General features: G+C 35.5%; 1 protein-coding gene across 2 annotated transcripts in view; it reads right to left on the reverse strand.

Annotated features, from left to right (window-relative positions):
* Positions 1-1,834: 1,834 nt before the first annotated feature.
* Positions 1,835-23,766, reverse strand: part of LOC104905136 (uncharacterized) — a 39,188-nt gene continuing 17,256 nt past the window's right edge. For both annotated transcript variants that reach the window (XM_010693587.4, XM_010693586.4), the window contains 2 exons: positions 2,257-2,314; positions 1,835-2,171 (listed from right to left, as the gene is read on the reverse strand). In XM_010693587.4, coding sequence (XP_010691889.2) covers positions 2,124-2,171; positions 2,257-2,314 — 106 coding nt within the window. In that variant the 3' untranslated portion in view covers positions 1,835-2,123. The remainder of the gene's footprint in view (positions 2,172-2,256; positions 2,315-23,766) is intronic.

Here is a 23,766-nt window from a genome sequence, read left to right on the forward strand (position 1 = left end):
CTTAACTCCAACAGGATCGACCTGACAAGGATAGTTATCCATAGAGGAAGTTGGGTGGGGAGAGGTCTGATAAGAATGAGGGGAAAGGGAATCATTAGACACGGTGGACTTGAGAACATCGACATACATAGGGGGAGGGCCAGACATGGGAGGGGAAGCAACACAATAAAAGTGGAAAAAGCAAGGGAGAAGGGGACTGAACTTGGAATGAGAAAAGTTACAGTTGTGGAAATGAACAACAAGGCTTTTATAAGGGGAGCAGATGGGTGGGGTGGGGAGAAGATTTGTAGAGGAAGCATAAGAAAAGAAGTTTAAAAAACAAATGATGTAATTATGAGAAGGAACTGAGAGGTCATATGGAAAACCATAACTTAGCAGTGAAAGAAAGCAATGGAAGCCAACACAATAAAGCAGACAAACATATCCGACAAACACACAAAACAATTTAAACACATAACAAATTCGGTAATTGAAAGACCAGGAGAGAAGAGAATAGGATCTTATCTGAGATATGGAGGAGAGAGAGAGAGGAAGCCTTGTGGAAGCGTAATTTTGCGAATTTGAAGCTTTTGGAAGGAAATTTCGAAAGATGCAAAAGCCTGGCAGTAGGCATAATGAGATTTTCGCTTGATCTCAAGAAAAAAGTAATTAGGATCTCTAATTATCGCCGAATTGTAATAATTGCGGAGAAATTTAGGAAGATGGCGTAAATTAGTAAAAGTTAGGCAGTGGGTAGTCCAATTTTTGGGGATAATTGTCTCGTGAATATACAGTTGAAGAGAAAGGATGATGCTTGTAGTAGGGTAATAATTGTTGTAGAAATAGGAAGAAAAAGTTGGATTAGGCGGAAAAATTGTAGGCGATATTTAGAGAGAAGAGAAGGTCTGATTGAAGCGTGGGGAAGAAGTCGAACGTGAAAAGCTTCCCATTCTGGAGGATGAGGGCTTCCTTTTTTTCTTTTTCTTTTTCTTACCACTAGTTCTCTCACTAGAAAACTTAAGCATCTTGTGGAGCTTCTCACCAGAGTTTCATATTGTGACAATAGTGTCAAGTGTATTTAAAAGAAATTAAAATTGATTTTTTTAAAAAAAATCATATTAAATTGCGGTTTATGGTGCGGTTTCGGTTTACAAAAATCTAAACCAACCCAAACCGCAAGCTGCGATTTGCTTGAAATCATAATCTAAACCACAATTTCGAAACCGTAAACCAACCTAAACCGCAAAAAATTAGTTTGGGTTGCGGTTTGGTACGATACAGACCGCACTCTCAACAACCCTAAGTGTAAGCCAGTCAAAGTAATAAAAATTGGACCTGAAACGATTTCAAATAGAAAAGTACTTCAATCATATTAAATTTTATTTTTTATTGAAAGGTAAAAAAAATCCCTAATTATTAATCTGAGTTGTCCATAAGACTCACTTCAATTGTCTGGATTGAGTTGAACTGAAATGAAGTTAATTACCTCGATACTCTCTGTGTCCAAGAAAATTATACATTTTTTTAGTCATCGTTACTCTTTAAGTCTTTAGTTAATAAACTTGTGCTATTTTGTTAATGAGGCTGCATGTACTTTTCTCACTCTATTCTCAATATATAAAGTACTCCTTATTTGCTATGTTTTGTAATACTTAACTCATTTATTTTCCTACAATTATAGAAGAACATTGTGTAGGCCAAAATAGAGGATAATGAGATTAGAAAAATAAGAATTTTGTAAAATTTATTTTATTCATTTACACTAATGGAAGATAATTGGATATTGGCTGAAAACTATATTTATTAAGCGGACCCAACACATTTAAGGAAATAGGTAGATTATTATGAGACAATCTTAAAAGAAAGTGAATAAACTATTATAAGGAAGAGGGATAATTGATAATTCTCAATAAAATTAATTTACATAGTATCTCTAATCAAGTATTCATATTACACGGAGTGTGAACAAAGGATGATATCCTAACAAACACATTAAGATAACAATATGGACATTAATAATTTACGCCAGCTTTAGCTAGATGATACTGAAAACATCAAACCTCATCCTCATCAGTAATAAGATCATTATTTTAACTCAACAACTCGTACTTATTCGCAATTTACAGTCATCTGCAAGATATACTCTAATTTGAGGCGATGAACAGCAAGCTTAGTCCAGAAATCAGAATATACTGCAAAGATATAAATAAGTTCATCAAGCACAAGCTTGTAAAATGTAGATTACAAGTAAAGGTACAAGAAATGAGTACAACTGACCTTGAACATAGGCTGGTCCGTCATGAGGATGGTTGCCCAGCCAATATATGGCAAATACCTGTTTTCATCAGAAATTTTGTAGCAAAACTTAATATGACATATAGGAAAATAAATTGCTATACTCGATCCCTCCATCCCATAATAAAGAAAGCCATCGTTTGCTATTATTCTATTACCTTTAATAAGAAAATTAGAAGGAACCTCATGCATTCATGAAATCTGGAGCAGGAATGTACCATGAGTTAAAATTTCTTTAGAACAATTATCCTATTATGTGTGGTAGTTGTATGCACATTGTACGAGTGAGATGTAGGAAGCTCTTAAGTTCTTATAACTCATCCCAAATTCTTTTTTTTTTTTTTGCTCAACAAGTAAAATATCATTTCACCCCAAAATCAGATTACAAACTAGATCAATCACAAAAATTAATTACAAATCTCCATGCTTAACTGTCTTACCCAGTCACTATCTTTCCTAGAAGTCTTCCTAGGTAAAATAATATAAAAACTGTTGTGCATATACGTGTTGTGTTTTGATGATGAAAAATAATATAATATGTTATAGTATGAAAGTGTGTAACAGATGGTTGCAAAAGGAATGAATAACTGAAGACTTTGAAGAAATGAAGAATCAAGATTGAAGTTCAAGTTTATATTCCCAAGTGTAGTTACGTTATGTATAAATGTGATGTACTTGAACCAGGTGATATACTATGTGCTAAATATAGAGATGTAAAATTAGTGTAATTATTATTTTCTTAGAGTTAAGGAAATAAATAATTTTATTAATATTATATGTATATATAAAAGGAAATTAATTTTCGAAATAAAACGAGTAAATTAAAACTGATAAAGTTTTAAATAAAATAACGTTTTTGTAAAAGAATTTTAAGTAAAACGTGTTTTGGTAAAAACGTGAAAAAAATAGTTTGAAAATATATGATTTTCGAATATGGTTTTTGAAAAAAGAGTTTGAGATAAAAAGAAAATCTATTGGTTACTCAAAATATAGATAAACATTGATTTAAGGAAAACTTATCTTTTTAGAAATGAAGATCCGATCAAAAAAAAAAGAATTGAAGATAAAGATGAAAAAGGATAAATTTTGTTTTTCTAAAAAGGAAAGTTTTATCCCTTAAATTAAGGAGTAGAAGATAAATATTTTTTTGAAGGATTTTCGATCAATCCTTATCCCTTAAATTAAGGAGTAAAAGATAAATATATTTTGAAGGATTTTCGTCCACACCATGTACTATAAAAGGGTTTATAATTCATTCTCATAACTCACGTTTTCAGAGAGAAAAATCAGAGATATTAAGAGCTGAAAACAATTTCCTAACGCATAGAGTATAGCACTGTTCGAGTCAGTTTTGAGTAACTATTATACGATTATAATTGTCCTCTAATTGCTTGATTAAGAAGCACACGTTTGAGGATCCTTTTCTTTCTTTAATTCCATTATTAGAGAGAGTGACAATTCTTAGAGTTAGGGGTTGATTAGCACTACTAGGGTTAGTAGTGAGGGAATCTTATTGTATCAAGAGGTTGATATTTTAGGATTCAAAGAAATAAAGAGTTTTGTTTCGTGTGGACGTAGATCTCAGAGGTGAGATTCAACCACGTTATATCTTGAGTTTTCGTATCATATTTCACGTACTTTTAGTTTTAGTTTTCGCAAAAACTTGAATCAGAGGTTTACGATTATTTCACACAGTGGCTGGCATTGTGCCATAACAGAGATTTTGCGAAAATCGATTAGATTTTGTCACTCAATTCAAACCCCCCTCCCCCCTCTTGAGTGTCACCTTGTGTTCCAATAAGTGGTATCAGAGCAGGCTATTCTCGTAAGACTAATATCTAGAGAATAGAAATCATGAATATGCAAGATGACTCTCGCGATAGGCACTCCAAGTGTCCTACTTTCAATGGAAAAGTTTACGGATGGTGGAAGACAAGGATGAGGATCTACATTCAAAGTTCAGATTATGAGTGTTGGAGAATCATAAGAACAGGACCTATTCTTATCCAAGTCAAAGATGTTGAAGGAAACATGGTCGACAAGGATGAAGATGACTACAATTCGGTCGACTATGCAAAAGCCGAAAAAAATTTCAAAGCTATGAGTATTCTCCAATATGGAATGATGAATATTCAAGAATTTTAGCATGTACTACTGCTAAGGAAATATGGGACACACTGGAGTTGGCCCATGAAGGTACGAATGAGGTAAAACAATCTAGGATAGATTTGCTAGTCCAACAATATGAGTTGTTTACTATGAATAAGGACGAATCTATTAAAGAGATGTTCACTAGATTCACACTAATAACTAATGAACTACGCTCTCTAGGAAAAATCTATTCTTTTGAAGATTTAGTAAGAAAAGTGTTAAGGAGTTTAACAAATAAATCGCTTCCTAAAATCACTGCTATTCAAGAGGCTAAAGATCTAACTAAACTCTCACTAGAACAACTAATTGGCTCATTAATGACTCATGAACTTGTTTTAGATTCTAAAACTAATGAACCAAATAATAAAGGGTTGGCCTTAAAAACTGAAGTAGAAACTGATGATAGTGATAGTGATGATGAGGTAGCGTTTCTAACTAGAAAGTTTCAAAATTTTCTAAAAAAGAACAAGAACAACAACTTCAGGAGAAGTGAAAATTTCAAAGGTAAGGGTACTACTTCTAACCCAAAGAAAAGTGCTACTAACTCTGGTTGTTTCAAGTGTGGTAAGTTTGATCACAGGATTAAAAAATGTCCCCTATGGGATGATGAAAAGCCTAAGGAAAAACGAGAGCAGTCAAAGAAAGAGTTCAAGAAAGCTATGATTACTTCAGTTTGGGGAGATTCGGATTCTGACGAAGAACAGAGCGTAGCACAGTGCCACGAGGCCAAACTATGCCTGAATGATGTACAGACAACACTGAAGGAGGCACTGTCCCAGGACGACTCACATCTATGCTTAATGGCTAAAAGTTTGAACCCTCTCGAAGAAGTAGAAGACAGTGAGGTAAGCCTAACATCCTTAAAACCCTCAATTCATCTTCTTTCAAAGAATCAACTTGTCACCTTGCTTGAAAACGTGATTGATGATTGTCAAAACATGAATGATAATTTTGATATCATGAAAAAGGAAATAAAAAAACTTGACCAAGCAAAAGATTGGATTAGAACTAGAATATAAAGAATTATTGAAAGAAAATAAATCACTGATGAAAAGGATTGATGAGAAAGACAGAGAGATAAACACACTGAAACACGAAAAAACTCTTGCTGATGACATCGTAAATAGCACAGTGCCATCCACTGTACTTGAAGCTAAAAAATCGAGTCTTGAAAAACAAATTGAAACATTAAATCATGAGCTAGTTAAACTTAAGAATTCAAGACAGAAACCTAGGATTGTTCCACTAATGTTGCCTAGTGATGCAAAGTTAAGTGAAGAACTTGACAATGTTAAAAGAAACGTAGAGATTTCCATAAAAAGAAGTAGTGATTTAAATACCTCAGTCGAATTCTTGGAATCACAACTTTCCATTGCTCGAAAGATGCATGAAAAGTAAACTAATGGAATGTATGCTCTAAACTACTTAACAAGCACCATAAATAACATGAACAAAACCGGATTAGGTTACACTAGTCAGCAACACAGTGTACGACACTGTGCCAGAACTTTCGAAAGAGAAAATATGTGGATCTACCTGAATATCCAATTTGCAACTTTTGTGGAAATAATGGTCACTTAATTGACGACTGTAACATAAAGAAAAAACGAATTGCAAAGAATGCTAAACATGTTACTCAAATATGGGTTAGGAAAGACACACTTGATGCTCAGCGTAAGAAAAAGGGACCCAAACAAATCTGGGTTCCTAAAACTAACAAGTGATTCTTTTGCAGGCAAACGTGAGAGGAAGCAACCTATGGTACCTCGATAGTGGTTGCTCAAGACACATGATTGGTGACAAATCTCAATTCGTCTCACTAGTAGCCCACAATGGAGGGTGTGTTACATTTGACCACAACAAAAAGGGAGAAATAATTGGAATAGGAAACGTCGGTAAATCTCTAACACACTCCATCGAGAATGTAATGCTGGTAAATGGACTAAAACACAATTTGTTAAGCATATCACAATTGTGTGATCGAGGTAATGTTTTGGAAGGTAAGAGGTTAAATAATGTTTACATAACTTGTCTAAACACCTTATCTAATGATAAAATTTCGTGCATGAGTGCTCTACAAGATAACCCTCTACTTTGGCATAAAAGACTTGGACATGTTAGTGCTAGAATGCTTAAGAAATTAAGAAAAATGGATTTAGTTGATGGCCTACCATCTATAAACTTTTATTGGGAAGCAATTTGAAATGCATTTGCTAGATGCAAACATGTTCGATCGTCTTTTAAGTCAAAAACATTTGTTAGCACCTTTAAACCCTTGGAATTAATTCACATGGATCTCTGTGGTCCAATGCGTGTAAGTAGTAGAGGTGGTAGCAAATATGTATTAGTGCTTGTTGATGATTTTTCTAGATTTGTATGGACCTTATTCCTTGGCGGCAAAGATGAAACGTTTGATGTATTTCTAGTTCACATTCGAAAAGTTCAAAATCAAACAAATTGTAAACTGCTATCTGTCCGAACTGATCATGGCACTGAGTTTGAAAATACAGATTTCGAAAAATTTTGGAATGACAATGGAATTGATCATAACTTCTCTGCACCAAGGACACCACAACAAAATGGAGTTGTAGAAAGGATGAATCGAAATCTAGAAGACATGTCTCGAACCATGCTATTATATAGTGGCTTACCTAGAAATTTTTGGGCTGAGGCAGTGAGTACTACATGCTACATATATAATAGAACTAAAGTACGATCCATCTTGAATAAAACTCCATATGAACTTGTTAAAGGTAGAAAACCAAATATATCTCACTTAAGATGTTTTGGATGTACTTGTTATGTTCACAACAATGGCAAGGATAATTTGGGTAAGTTTGATCCAAGAAGTGATGAAGCAATGTTTATAGGATACTCTCCTCATAGCAAAGCATATAAAGTGTACAATAAAAGAACAATGCGTATGGAGGAGAGTGTTCATGTCATATTTGATGAATCTGATAAAAATTCTCAAGATGTACACGTAGATGATGATGAAGACTTCTCTATTGGACTATTTAGAGAGTCACTAGACAACCAGAATGTTGAAAAACAAACTGAGACAACTTCTCGCGCACAGTGTATAACACAGTCCGAGGAACAACACAACAATTTTGACGAGCATGGAAAAAATGCAGAAGAAGTAATTGAAATTGCCGAAGGACAACCCTTAGAAGAACCAACGAAAGCTGAAGGAAATCCACTAAGCGAAAATACTATTGACCGCTCAGAGCATGGCACTGTGCCACAGAACGCAACTTTCACTCCAAAGAAATGGAAACATCAAGGATCACATCCTACTGACTTAATACTTACAGACATATCAAAGGGAGTTCAAACTCGCTCATCTCTTCATAACTTTTGTGCTTTCAATGCTTTTATATCTGAAATTGAACTGAATAATTATAAAATTGCATTGACTGACCCTGATTGGATTTTGGCCATGCAGGATGAGTTGAATCAGTTTAAGAGAAACGAAGTTTGGAATTTGGAACCTCGTCCCACTCATCAATCCGTAATTGGAACAAAATGGGTTTTTCGAAACAAGTTGGATGACAGTGGGATGATTGTTCGAAACAAAGCTAGACTAGTGTGCCAAGGCTTCAACCAACTAGAGGGAATTGATTATGATGAAACCTTTGCCCCTGTCGCCCGTTTAGAAGCTATTAGAATTTTGATATCCTTTGCAGCTTTTAAAAATATTAAACTATTTCAGATGGATGTCAAAACTGCCTTCTTAAACGGATACTTGAAGGAAACAGTGTATGTTGAACAACCTCCTAGCTTCATTGATCAAAATTTGCCTAACCATGTTTTCAAACTTGATGATAAAGCTCTTTATGGTTCAAAGCAAGCTCTTAGAGCTTGATATGAACGCTTATCTATATTTTTAATGGAAAATGGTTTTAAACGAGGTTCAGTAGATAGAACACTGTTTCTGAAAAGTAAGGGGGAAGAATTATTGGTTGTCCAAATCTATGTTGATGATATTATTTTTAGGGCAACTACAGAATTATTATGTCATTATTTTGCTGAACTAATGAAAAGTGAATTTGAAATGTCTAGGATGTGGGAAATAAGTTTCTTCCTAGGCCTACAAATCAAGCAACTTGAGAATGGCATAATGATAAATCAACAGAAATATGTGAAGGAGCTATTGAAAAAGTATGGTATGGAGGACTCAAAGACTTATCCTACACCTGTACCTACTGCACTTCTCTACTTAACTTCAAATCGGCCAGGTATGATGAAACAATCTACACAGGTATGATAGGCTCTCTACACCTGTACCTACTGCACTTCTCTACTTATCCTACACCTGTAAGAAAGTGGATGAAACAATCTACACATGTATGATAGGCTCTCTTCTCTACTTAACTTCAAATCGGCTAGATATTCTGCACAGTGTATGCCTCTGTGCCAGATTTCAGTCTTGTCCAAAAGAATCACACTTCAAAACTGTCAAACGAATACTTAGATACTTAATAGAGGCACTAATAACTTGTATCTATGGTATCCTAATCGAGGAAATTTTAACATGATTGGTTTTTCTGATGCAGATTATGCAGGATTTTTGGTAGATAGAAAGAGTACCGCTGGAATAGCCACCTTTTTAGGTCCATGTTTGATATCATGGGCCTCCAAGAAACAAAATTTTGTGGCTCTCTCCACTGCAGAAGCTGAATATGTTGCAGCCGCCTCATGTTGTGCACAGGTATTATGGGTAAGACAACAACTTCGTGATTTCGGAGTTATGATTGATAATATGCCTATTATGTGTGATAATATGCCTATTATGTGTGATAATACAAGTGCAATAAACATCTCAAAAAATCCAGTTCAACATTCACGTACTAAGCATATAGAAATAAGATATCATTTTTTACGTGATCATGTCGAAAAAGGTAACATAGCCCTTGAATTTATTTGTACTGAGGACCAAATAGCTGATATTTTCACTAAACCACTTGCTCGTGAAAGATTTGAAAAACTTAGAGTAGCATTGGGATTGATTTTGGGTACTTAGTTGATTTATATGTTTTATTGACCTACCTTCACATGTTCAGATGAGTTCGAAAGATTATATCAAAACTAAGTTAGAAATACTTTCTATTTTAAGTCCAGACTTCTGAAAAGGCTATTGATGTTGTCCTGACAATCTACACCTAAGTTGCCTCATGAAATTCACTAAACAAATCATATATGTGTTACACTTGTTTTTCTTAAAAAAAAAAAAAACACAGTGATGTTGCTTTGCATAAAACACAAATTTTCTTTCGAAATTTTTTTTAAATTTTTTTTTTCTAAACTCTATGCAAGGCTGCCTTGATTCATACTCCTCACCCAACCTACGTTCTCATTGTTTTCTAAACTCTAAACACACGCCCAGCCACAAATCCCCTTACCTAGCCCAAATAAACGCCCAGCCCAACTAACCCCCACAGCCCAAATGGCCCCCTTACCCGTGCTTCTCCCTCTACCCAAACCCATCTTACCACGCTCATTTCCCAACTTTTGAAATCCAAAATCAGAAAACCCCCTCCTTTTCTCTCTCACCTTCTCTTGCTCCTTTCCAAACCCTAGCTATGGCGAAGAGGAAGACCACCCGGCGGCCCCCTCAGAAAACCGCCGCCTCTGCCACTTCATCTCCTCCTCCTTCTCCAGATCCACCCTCTCCACTGCCCTCTTCCCCATGCAATCCAACTCCTCCTCGACCTCCACCACCCCCACCATCACCTCCTCATAACCCTACACCTCCACCACCACCATCATCATCTCTTCCTCGTGAGCCATCTCTCACAAAATCTCCGGCGGCAACACCACCTCTCAAAAAAACTCCGGCCAAGAAAATCCCACCCAAAAAATCTCCGGCAACGGCAATCGGTAAAAAATCGGTCAAGAATCTGGTACAAAAATCGGTCAACAAGCCGGCAAAGAAACCGACCAACACGCCGACAACGACAAATCGCGTTGCTCCACCTCCGTCACCTTCCGCTACTCCCAATACGGGCGTTTCGACCTCTCGCAAGCGCCGCTCCACTGGTAAGCCTGCCTCTTCTTTCCCTCCTTCTAAACGGCAGAATGTTTCAAATTCTTCAACTAGGGTCAAAATTTTGTCCGGTCGAATCTTTCCGACCACCTGGCTTTTTCAGCCAGAATTCACCTTCCTTTCGGACTCTTTAGCCACTCAAGGGTAAGTAGACTTGGTCAATTATAATGATGCTGTTTTTGAGATTTAAGTTGCCTAATTCTATGAAACATTGGTTATTTATGATGATTTGAATCTTTCGGCTACTGTAAATGGTATAGATATCCATATGGATGTTGCAAATTTGGCTTAGATTTTAGGCGTCCCTTATATAGGCTTTTCGGATTATAAATCCCAAAATTGGTCGTTTGTTGATGGGGTAGACAATACCACCATTACTCACACTATTTCGGATCATCCTCTGCCTCACGCACAAATTTTTCCGGCCTCCCTACTTTCAGCCAAGAACAAACTTCTTAGAAGTTTTGTCACAAAAAATGTCCTTCTCCACATTGAAAATCGTGGGGATTGTCTTATAATGGATCAAGTGTTGATGTGGTTACTTTCTCATGGCAATCCAATTAGACTCCCTCACCTTATCCTTCTCCATATGAAGTATGTGTTCACTTCCCCTCATTTCTATCCTTATGGTATATGGTTGACTAAGGTTTTTAGAGCTTTTGATGTCTGGACTCCCGCCTCTAAGGGAGTGGTTTGCCGGGATATTATGAGTGATGGGATGTTAAATCGTATGGAACTGTGTGTCATGGCAGATAGTTATTGAAGAAAGATTTTCTGGGTTTCAACCTAAAGAAGCATGTGTGGGATGTCTCAAGATGCAAGAGGAGGTTGGCCAAGTGAAGAAACTTTTGGCACGTGACCGAGCCCGTGACCGGCTTGCCGCACAGCAGCACCAACAAATCATGTCGGCTCTCTCTCTGATTCTCAAACCCACCCCACCCTGATCCTTGTTGTACTATGGGCAGCTATCTAGTTTTGTAGTTTTTGGTAAACTTGTTGGTTTAAAAAAGGTTTTTTTTGTGATACTTAATGATTTTTTTGGATGTTCATGTGGATTGTGAATTGGTACTATTTTGTAGCACCAGCATCACTAGCTGGCTTAGTTGAGCTAATGACTTATCTTGGACAGTTCTGACTGCGTGCATGGTTTTTTTTTCTTTACGTACTTTTTGAAGATGCCAAAAGGGGGAAAAGAAACTATATACTATTATGCTTGTGTCAGTAAAAAATATTCTCATGCTATGATATGTGGTTTGAATAATATATGAGCATATGGTGATATTGGAAATTGATGCTATTAATCTAATGTATAAATAGATGATAAGGGGAATAAGAATCAGAATAATAGATGCACATTTTGAGGGGGAAAAAGTGATAATTGACAATATTATATTTAAGGTTTGTCATCATCAAAAAGGGGGAATTTGTTGTGCATATACGTGTTGTGTTTTGATGATGAAAAATAATATAATATGTTATAGTATGAAAGTGTGTAACAGATGGTTGCAAAAGGAATGAATAACTGAAGACTTTGAAGAAATATATGAAGAATCAGGATTGAAGTTCAAGTTTATATTCCTAAGTGTAGTTATGTTATGCATAAATGTAATGTATCTGAACTAGGTGATATACTATGTGCTAAATATAGAAATGTAAAATTAGTATAATTATTATTTTCTTAGAGCTAAGGAAATAAATAATTATATTAATATTGTATGTCTATAAAAAAGGAAATTAATTTTTTAAATAAAACGAGTAAATTAAGAATGATAAAGTTTTAAATAAAATATATCGTTTTTGTAAAAGAATTTTTAAGTAAAACGTGTTTTGGTAAAAACGTAAAAAAAATAGTTTTAGAAAATATATGATTTTCGAATATGGTTTTTCGAAAAAGAGTTTGAGATAAAAAGAAAATCTATTGGTTAGTCAAAATATAGATAAACATTGATTTAAGGAAAACTTATCTTTTTAGAATTGAAGATAAAGATGAAAAAGGATAAATTTTGTTTTTCTAAAAAGAAAAGTTTTTATCCCTTAAATTAAGGAGTAGAAGATAAATATTTTTTTGAAGGATTTTCGATCAATCCTTATCCCTTAAATAAGGAGTAAAAGATAAATATATTTTTGAAGGATTTTCGTCCACACCATCTACTATAAAAGGATTTATAATTCATTCTCATAACTCACGTTTTATGAGAGAAAACTCAGAGATATTAAGAGCTGAAAACAATTTCCCAATGCACAGAGTATAGCACTGTTGGAGTCAGTTTTGAGTAACTATTATACGATTGTAATTGTCCTCTGATTGCTTGATTAAGAAGCACACGTTTGAGGATCCTTTTCTTTCTTTAATTCCATTATTAGAGAGAGTGGCAATTCTTAGAGTTAAGGGTTGATTAGCACTACTAGGGTTAGTAGTGAGGGAATCCTATTGTATCAAGAGGTTGATATTTTAGGATTTAAAGAAATAAAGAGTTTTGTTTCATGTGGACGTAGATCTCATAGGTGAGATTGAACCATGTTATATCTTGTGTTTGGTATCATATTTCACTTACTTTTATTTTTAGTTTTCGCAAAAACTCGAATCAGAGGTTTGCGATTATTTCACACAGTGGCTGACATTGTGCCATAATAGAGATTTTGCGAAAATCGATTAGATTTTGTGACTCAATTCAAACCCCCCCTCCCCCTCTTGAGTGTCACCTTGTGTTCCAACAAAAACTCTTTCAATAACTATCGTCTGTATGGAACTAACTATACTATTTACATTAATGACTTTTTAATCCCCAACACCACATTCCTCACATGCCAAATCTTCTAGATAGTTGCAGCTATCGCAGCAAGCATAACTTGCTTCTGCAATTTTGTAACACGACTACGCCAAAACCATCTTATCAGACTAGAACCTGTCATACCTGTTGCCCCCAAATGTATCCACCTTTTAATTTTTTCCATAACCATCTTGCTATATGTACAGGAGAAGAATAAGTGATCTTTTGACTCATTTTCCAGTCTACAAATCAAGAATAGAGGAACAACACTAACTCCAATTCTGAAAATTTTCTCCGTTGTCTACATTATGTGCTTCATAGTTAGCCACATAAAAAATTTGTGCTTTGGAATTGCAACTCTATTACAGACTACTTTATCCCAACCAACTCTCTCTACGTTTCCATAAAGCAGCTTGTAAACATTTTTGATAGAATACACTTCCATATTCAATAATTGCTCCTCACTCAAAACCAAATTCAACTAGTCTTTAATAGCACATATTTTCCGCCAATACCAACTACTTCTAGCAGGAGCGTTATGCTCCCTCCGTAATCTAACTTGAACATAGACTTCACTCACCCATTTCAACCACAAATTTCTTCTTTGTAACAGCCCAACCATATTTCCCCATTGCAGCAACATTCCACACACCAATGTTTCCCAAACCCAAACCTCCTGTATATTTACATACCCTGCTTTTCCATTGTAGAACTCCCCACTCCAAAGAAAAGCCCTACAAATTCTATCTACATCATCGATTATCTTCCTAGGCAAGACAAATACTTGATCCCAGTAGAAATGAATAATTATCAGCACAAAGTTGATCAACATCAACCTACCTTAATAGGATAGATTCCTGCTCCTCCAAGTATTAATCCTAGCCGTCATCTTTTCAAGCACACTATTACACTCTTTTGAAGAAAGTCTCTTCAAGCAAATGGGCACACACAAATACTTGAAAGGCAAATGACCAATACTAAACCCATAGACATCCAAAATACGTTGCACATCTTCTCTCTTCATTCCAGTTGTATACAGTTCCATTTTCTACTTGTTTACTTCAAGGCATGTTGCTTCAGAAAAATATCTGAAACCCTAAATATAGTGTACACAGAGACAATCCCCTTTACAACGCAGAATCACATCGTCTGCAAAGCAGAGATGATTCACTTTCAATCCCAAACACCTCGGATGATATTGAATATTTCACTACAAAAAAAGTCCATTTAGATATGGACAAAATCCGTCCCTAAATAGGTTAAATTTGTCGCTATATGGGCTTAGAGACTAATTTAGAGACGGATATTGTCCTTCTCTAAAACCCTCGTCGCTAATTCGAGTTAGAGACGGATTTCGGAAATCCGTCTCTAAAGTTTAGACACGAATTTTGAAAATCCGTCTCTAAGTTTGGAGAGGGATTTGCGAAATCCGTCTCTAAACTATAGAGACGGTTTTCCGAAATTCGTCTCTAAATTCACTGAAAATTTAAAAAATAAACGAAATTAACAACAAGATGGTTCCTAATATTATCGTGATTATATTTAATCACCGACTATTACCTACCTAGTTCAAGTCTTTCTCATTACTAGTTCGAAATATCACTCAAGTAAACCCGGTTCAGCTCTAAAAGGGAAAGGATAAGGGGAATCCACTGTCGCAAGAACCACTGTTCGTAGGAATCGAACATGTGATCTCAAAGAAACGAGAAGAAGCTCCAACCAACTATACAAAATACAACTTGTATACTTCCCTACGTATTATTGGTAATATTTAGAAGAAATATTAGAGACGGATTCAAAAATCCGTCCCTAATTTAGAGACGGATTTTTAAATCCGTTCCTAATTTAGAGACGGAATTTTAAATCCGTCCCAAATGTAGAGACGGATTTTCAATATCCGTCCCTAAATTAAAGATGTGCAATAAAATAATCATATCTAAATTTAGAGACGGATTTTTAAAATCCGTCCGTAAATTAAAAATTTCATCTCTAAATTAAAGAAGTGCAATAAAATATTTATTTCAAAATTTAGAGACGGATTTTAAAAATCCGTCCCTAAATTATTAAAAATCCGTCCCTAAATTAAAGACGTATTTTAAAATCCGTCTCTAAATTAGAGACGGATTTTTAAAATTCGTCCCTAAATTGAAAAAGTGCAATAAAATATTCATATTTAAATTAAGAGACAGATTTTTAAAATCCCTCTCTAAATTTAGAGACGGATTTTAGGAATCCGTCCCTAAATTAGAGACGGATTTTAAAAGTCCGTCCCTAAATTAGAGACGGATTTTCAAAATCCGTCCCTAAATTAGAGACGAATTTTCAAAATCCGTCTCTAAATACAATAAGTGCAATAAAATATTCATATTTAAACTTAGAGACGGATTTTTTCAATCCGTCTCTAACTTTAGGGATGGATTTAAAAATCCATCCCTAAATTAGAGATGGATTTTAAAAATCCGTCCCTAAATTAGAGACGGATTTTTAAAATCCGTCTCTAAATTAAAGAAGTGCAATAAAATATTGATATTTAAATTTAGAGACGGATTTTAAAATCCGTCCCTAAATTTAGAGACGGATATTGATAATCCGCCCCTAAAGTACGGATTTAAAAATCCGTCTGTAATTTAGAGACGGATTATCAATATTCCGTCTTGTTAGAAAATCGGTGTTGTAGTTTGATTAATGCGGAACAGAAAATCAATGAAATAATAAAGGTGAGAAAACTATAAAGATGAACAAACAAAGAACACAAGGATTTACGTGGTTCAGTCAAATTTGACCTACATCCAGAGGTGAGGGATTAGAGCTTCTTCACTAAATGGAGAAAATCAGAGAGAATAATACAAGGAGTCCTAAATTCTAGAGGCTAAAAGTGTTTCATAATGTGTGTAAATAATGTACACTAAGAGGTCCTTTTATAGCATAAGGAACCCCGCACAAGAACCCTAGAATATACTCCGCACAAAACCCTAAAAAGAAAAACTGATTCGGAAACTTATCTTCAAAACCGCGAGTCGCGGATGCTCTCGGCAGTCATTCGTAAAACGGGCTAACTTTCTCGTTTCTCATCGAATTGGGCATATGACCTATCATTGGAAAACTCTTTGAACGAGCTATCACCTCCAATTTGAATCACATAAAATCATTTATAGATTGAGAGATATGTACATTCAAAGTTAGCCTTATGCCATTCACAAGATTTCAAGTCATAATTAACAATCTCCACCTTGACTTGAAACCGAACAAACAAGGTAACTCCACCTTGAACCAAAAATGATGCTTAATCAAACACCATAGAACCTCCACCTTAAACAAAATTCCATAAACCTACCCATGTAGGCAATCCTTAAAACGGTCATCTTCTATAATTGTGTATTGTTGCGCCTTTGAACACAAAATCCGTATACAAAACCATCACATGGCCTAGATCGAGAGGATAAAGTCACCAACGCAGCATGCTTCTCAAATTGACCAAACTCTCTTCAAACACTTCTTCATCTCAACAACAAACTCAAAGCAATTCTAGAAACGAATGACAACAATAATTTCTAAATTGCAATTGTATTAATAAAACAAAAGTACCAAATTTGAGATAAGAAATAGCATAACTAGAACAAAATCTAATGCATAACCAAGATTGCTACTTTATTAAAACTCAAAAACAATCTATCATAGACTCCAAAACAAAATCCACACGGTTTCTCGTTTTACCAAGAGATCTCAAAAGGGCACCAAACATAAAGAGATCGTAGAAACCGCAGCCCCAAATCTTGTAACCCTAAAGTGCAAGATCATCATCAGAACAGCGTCGGCAATATTTGCAGATTGACCCTCATTGGACCTTTCTCCATTTTTCTTCTTTAATTTCCAACACTCAGATTTAATATGACCCTTCACATGACAATAGTTACAGATTTTCCAGAATTCTTTCCACCATGAGCAACCAAAGCATTTGTGTGAGCAGAATTATTAGATTTATTAACCAATTTATTGTCAATTAAATCTCTCTGAGTTAAGGCCTCCTTAACATCCTGCAAACTCAAATCATCTTTACCATATAATAAGGTATCTCGAAAGTGCTCATACGAAGGTGGTAAAGAACACAACAACCTAATAGCCATATCCTCATCATCGATCTCAACATCGATGTTTTGCAAATCCATAATTATAGAGAAGAATTCATCTAAATGAGAATCAAGCGGTTTACCTTCTACTAGACGAAGATCATGAAGTCTAGATTTTAGTAGTAGACGGTTGGTCACAGACTTTGTCATAAAAAGTGACTCCAACTTAAACCACAAACCCGCAGCAGTCGTCTCTTTGGCAACCTCTCTCAAAACTTCATTAGAAAGACTTAAATGAATCGCTGAGAGTGCCTTCAAATCTATCTCCTCCCACTTCTCATCCGTCATACCCGAAGGCTTTTTGGATGCACCTTCTAGAGCCTTGTGACAACCACTTTGAACCAGGATGGCTTTCATCTTTAATTGCCATAGGCCAAAATTTACTTGCCTATCAAATTTCTCAATATCGAATTTCATTGACATAATCAAAAAATAAAACTTGTTCTATAAACACCTAAGATCTTAAACAACCAAGCTCTGATACCAATTTGTTAGGAAATCGGTGTTGTAGTTTGATTAATGCGGAACAGAAAATCAATGAAATAATAAAGGTGAGAAAACTATAAAGATGAACAAACAAAGAACACAAGGATTTACGTGGTTCAGTCAAATTTGACCTAAGTCCACAGGTGGGGATTAGAGCTTCTTCACTATAATGGAGAAAATCAGAGAGAATAATACAAGGAGTCCTAAATCTAGAGGCTAAAAGTGTTTCATAAGTTGTGTAAATAATGAACACTAAGAGTCCTTTTATAACATAAGGAACCCCGCACAAGAACCCTAAAATATACTCCGCACAAAACCCTAAAAAGAAAAACTGATTCGGAACTTATCTTCAAAACCGCGAGTCGCGGTATGCTCTCGGCAGTCATTCGTAAAACGGGTGTAACTTTCTCGTTTCTCATCGGAATTGGGCATATGACCTATCGTTGGAAAGCTCTTTGAACAAGCTATCACCTCCAATTTGAATCACATCAAAATCATTTATAGATTGAAAGATATGTGAATTCAAAGTTAGCCTTATGCCATTCACAAGATCTCAACTCATAATTAACACGTCTCTAAATTAGAAACGGATATATATCCGTCGCCAAAAATCCGTCGCTATATGAGCTTGTTTTTGTAGTGTTTGGGTTATCCCAAATAATTCTCAAGGTTCTTGTGAGGTACTCCATACATATGATAAAGACAAGGGGAGACATAGGATCTCCTCGTCTCAACTCTCTCTTTCCTTCAAAAAAACCATGCAAATTACCATTGATCAAAAGAGAAAACATTGGGGTACAAGCACATTCCATCACACTACAAAAAAAAGCTTATATAGCGACGGATTTTTGGAGACGGATATATATCCGTTTCTAATTTAGAGACGGAATATTGATAATCCGTCTCTAAATTTATTTAGAGACGGATTTTTTAAATCCGTCTCTAAATTAGAGACGGATTTTTAAATCCGTCTCTAACTTTAGGGACGGATTTTAAAAATCCGTCCCTAAATTAGAGACGGATTTTTTAAATCCGTCTCGAAATAAATTTAGAGACGGATTTTGAAAATCCGTCCCTAAAGTTAGAGACGGATTTAAAAATCCGTCTCTAAAGTTAGCGACGGATTCAAAAAATCCGTCTCTAAATTTACATATGAATATTTTATTCCACCTATTTAATTTAGAGACGGATTTTCAAAATCCGTCTCTAATTTAGGGACGGATTTTTAGAATCCGTCTCTAATTTAGGGACGGATTTTTAGAATCTGTCTCTAATTTAGGGACGGATTTTTAAAATCCGTCTCTAAATTTAGAGACGGATTCTAAAAATCCGTCTCTAAATTCAAATACGAATATTTTATTGCGCTTCTTTAATTTAGGGACGGATTTTAGAAATCCGTCTCTAAGTTAGAGACGGATTTTAGAAATCCGTCTCTAATTTAGAGACGGATTTTCAAATCCGTCCCTAAATTAGAGACGGATTTTAAAAATCCGTCTCTAATATTTCTTCTACATATTACCAATATTATGTAGAGAAGTATACAAGTTGTATTTGGTGTAGTTGGTTGGAGCTTCTTCTCGTTTTTTTGAGGTTACAAGTTCGATTCCTACGAACAGCGATTCTTTCGACTGTGGAGTCTTCTTATCCTTTCCCTTGTAGAGCTGAACCGGGTTTACTTAAGGGATATTCCTAAATGGTAATGATATCAACTTGAACTAGGTAGGTAATAATAGGTGATTAAATATAATCATGATAATATTAGGATCTATCGTGTTGTTAATTTCGTTTATATATTTTTTATATTTTCAGCGAATTTAGAGACGGATTTCCAAAATCCGTCTCTAAAACTTAGAGACGGATTTCCAAAATCCGTCTCTAAGCTTAGAGACGGATTTTGCAAATCCGTCTCTAAACGTCTCTAACTCGAATTAGCGACAAGGGTTTTAGAGAGGGACAATATCCGTCTCTAAATCCGTCTCTAAGCCCATATAGCGACGGATTTGACCTATTTAGGGACGGATTTTGTCCGTCTCTAAATGGACTTTTTTTTGTAGTGTCACTAACTCTATAAAATTTTCAGGAAATTTTAAAACCTTCAACATCTTTTTCAAAAATGACTAACCTATAGTCATAAGCCTTCTTCATATCCATTTTTATAATCACTCCAGACCTAGAATTTTTTCTCCCATAATCTCTTATAATATCTTGACAAATCATAATATTATGGGAGATGAATCTACCTTGAATAAAAGCTCCCTGGTTGTCTGCAATTATTTCAGGAAGCACCTCTTTTATTCTCAAACACAGCAGCTTTGTTACGCATTTGTATATGACATTGCAACAGACAATTGGCCTATATTTTGTAACACTCGCTCTCAGGTCATTTAATCTTGGGAATCAAAGCAAGCACAATAGTATTAACCTCCTTCAACAATCTCCATGTTTCAAAGAAGTTAAGCACAACTTTTGTGATATCAGCACCCACAACAGACAATTCTATCCTTATAAAAGCATGACCCAAATCCATCAGGACTTGGGGAAATGCCATCAGCGATAGAGAACAAAGTCATGTTCACATCATTTTCTGTAAACGACCTCATGCATCTAACATTGTTGGCTTAAAGTCCCAAAACTTCATCATCTTCATGGCCAACATATCCTTCACCCCACACAATTATTAACCTTCACCACATCTCCACCTATCCTACACCACACCAAGCCACAAGCACGGAAGCACCATCTTCCTTCACCCACCAAACACCGTCATCCTCTGCCCCTACATTGCAGCACCACCACACCAAGCACCATCTCCACCACAGCCTCGCATCTGTCCCAAAACCAAAAGGGAGTGGGCGCTCCTCTGTTAAATGGAGCGGGTGCTCTGTTTGAATTTGCCACAAAACAGAATGCTAGGCAGGAAGTCTGAGCGACCACGGAGCGAGCGCTCATCAATCTCACCCATTTACAAACAACACGTGATGTGGTGTTATGTGGCATCTTAAGATTGATTCATACGCCATGAATTAACGGTAGAGATTAATCAAAGAGAAGCAAATTGATATCGAAAATCAATGGCCGTGATTTATTCTCGTTGATGATGATGATGATGATGGACCTTTTATGATGATGGACCGTTGATGATGAGGATGATGCGGCGAAGCAAGGAAGAAATTCCAGCGGAGAAGACGAGAGATAGAAAATAAGGGTCTGATGCTTTGGGGGTTTAGTTACCTTTTTCATTTCTTTCTTTCATTTTCTTTTTACACACGTTTTCTTTCATTCTTTTTTTTTCTTCCATTTTCTTTTATTTCATTCTTTGTTTCTTCTTTTTCTTTCTTTCCTTTTTTATTAGGAGGAGTATAAATATCTTAAGTCAACTTTTTAGAAAGTAAGTTTTTTAGCCTATATAATTATTCATCACTCTTAGTTTGTTTTTATAAGAGTTTTAGAGTTTTAAAGAGGTTTAGTCTCCATAGATTAGTTTCGGAGAAAAGGGAGAAAATTCAAAGAAAGGTGGAAGATTGTAGATTCAAGGGTGATACTTGTACTTGAACTTTCAACCATTAATCAATGAGCATTTCTTGCTCTATCTCAACTTTTATTACCTTATTTTAATTGTTTTTCTTAGATTAGTTGTTCATGATTAATTAATTATTTATGATTTTTTTTTTAGTTTAATGTTAGATTAATGATTATTATCATGTTATTAGTGCTTAATTTTTCTAAAGTCTTCATTTTTGTATTTATGGAGTAGTTTGTTGGTTAGGGTTTAGGTGAAAACCCAACAATGATTGATTTGGGAGTTGGAATATGAAATTAGGGAATTTGATTGGGTTTATTAATTGATTAATAGCTTGATTACTATTTGCTTGCATTCTAGTTGGCCACTTGGATGTTTGTTTTATTGATACCTTAATCAAAATTAAGAGAGGAGATTCAGGTTGACATTTATGCTATTATCTTGCTTAATTACTCATGAGAGTGAGATGTGGATGAGTAGTGGATTGACATTGTACTTATCCCCTTGGTTGCATATTTGAGACCATGAGAGTGGCTTAGTTATGTGACTTAGGAAGTTTTATGCACCCTTGAGAGAGGGCTTAGAGCTAATTAAGAGTCAATAACCTCGGTTATTTGCTTGGTTTTCTTTCCTCCATGTTTCACCTTTCTAATTGCCTAAATCATGATTTGGTTGGTGTTAGATCCCTTTCATTAATCCTAGCTGTTCCTTGGTAGTTAGTTTAGTTTAATAGACTTGATTAGTTGGTAGTTGACACCTTCCGACTCTTTTTCGGCCTAGCTTATTTTCAAATTAACACATATTGGGGTTCCTTGGTCCTTGTGGAAGAATGACCCTTACTTGTCACTTTACTTAGATTTTGTTTGACTTTAGGAGATTAGTAACGACCTAATTTTCCTTTGTCATCTATGTGGTTTGGAGCAGACATGTCATTGGCCTACTAGGGGACTATGTTATGTTGTAGCTTATATAATCAACAATCTACCATATAGTGTGCTTTAAAACAAGACACCTTATGAAATGATGTACGGAAGAAAACCTGATTGTTTTCAATTGAAGGCATTTGGATGCTTGGCCATGGCCTATAATCCTGACAAGAGAAAAGATAAGTTTGCTACTAAGGTTGTTCCCAGCTTGTTCTTAGGATACCCTAATGCTTAGAAAGGGTATAAGCTTGAAAATCTCTTGCTAAAACAACAATTTATGTCAAGAGATGTGCAGTTTTATGAAAAGATTTTTCCTATGCAAACACTCAACCTAACACATTTATTAAACCTATACCAGTTAGCCTACCTACTCCCTTATCTTATGATACAACACTAGAAGAAGTTGTGGTTGAGACATCCTCTCACAACATTGATACACCAGCTGATGAACATCCCATACCAACTGTTCCTGAGCCAACTCCACAAACAGATATATCCTCACAAACAACCCTTAAAAAGTCTATAAGAACTGTAAAAAATCCAACTTGGATGAATGACTTTGTTACTCTCTCTCATAGACATAGCAGTGAGGAACAAGTAGGAGCATTTGATCCAAGTGCAACAACAAGTGTCAATGAACACTTTGCAAAACACAATGAGAAGGATAGTAGACACGAAAGAGTCGAACTCTTACTATGAGGCTGAAACTCAACCTATATGGGTAGAAGCAATGAGAAAAGAGCTCCAAGAACTGGAAGGAAATGAAACTTCTTGGAAGATTACCTCTCCTCCACCTGGAAAAAAAGGCTATTGGATGCAGGTGGGTGTATAAAAGAAAGTAGTAGGCTGATGGAACTGTGGATAGGAAGAAAGCTAGACTTGAATACAAGGTGTAATCAAAAGAAGGGTGTCGAGTATACTCAAAATTATGCATTAGTAGCTAAAATGAGCACCATTAGAGCTTTCTTAGCTGTTGCAGCCATGAATCAATGGCACACATGCCAGATGGATGTACAAAATGCATTCTCGCATGGAGATTTAAAAGAGGAAATTTATATGCACATTCCCATGGGCTACAAAATTTCAGAAGATTACACCAGACAGGGGGGAGCAAGAAGCACATGTATGCAAACTCAAAAAGGCTTATATGGGATAAAACAATCCCTTATGCAATGGTTTACCAAACTCTCAACTACCTTGCTCTCATTTGGATTTATACAGTCTCATACTGATCACTCTCTCTTTGTTCAAGAGAAAAATGACACATTCACAGCCATCATAATTTATGTAGATGATTAAATCATCACTGGCAATAGCAATGCAGAAATTATGAAGCTGAAAGGCTTATTGAGCAATACCTTTCATATGAAAGATCTGGGAGACTTGAACTACTTTCTAGGGATAATGGAATTTACAAAGTCTTCTCAAGGAATTTTTATCTCACAAAGAAAATATCCCCTAT

This window comes from Beta vulgaris, chromosome 1 (assembly GCF_026745355.1).
Source record: "Beta vulgaris subsp. vulgaris cultivar EL10 chromosome 1, EL10.2, whole genome shotgun sequence".
In the NCBI taxonomy this organism is placed as follows: Eukaryota; Viridiplantae; Streptophyta; class Magnoliopsida; order Caryophyllales; family Amaranthaceae; genus Beta; species Beta vulgaris.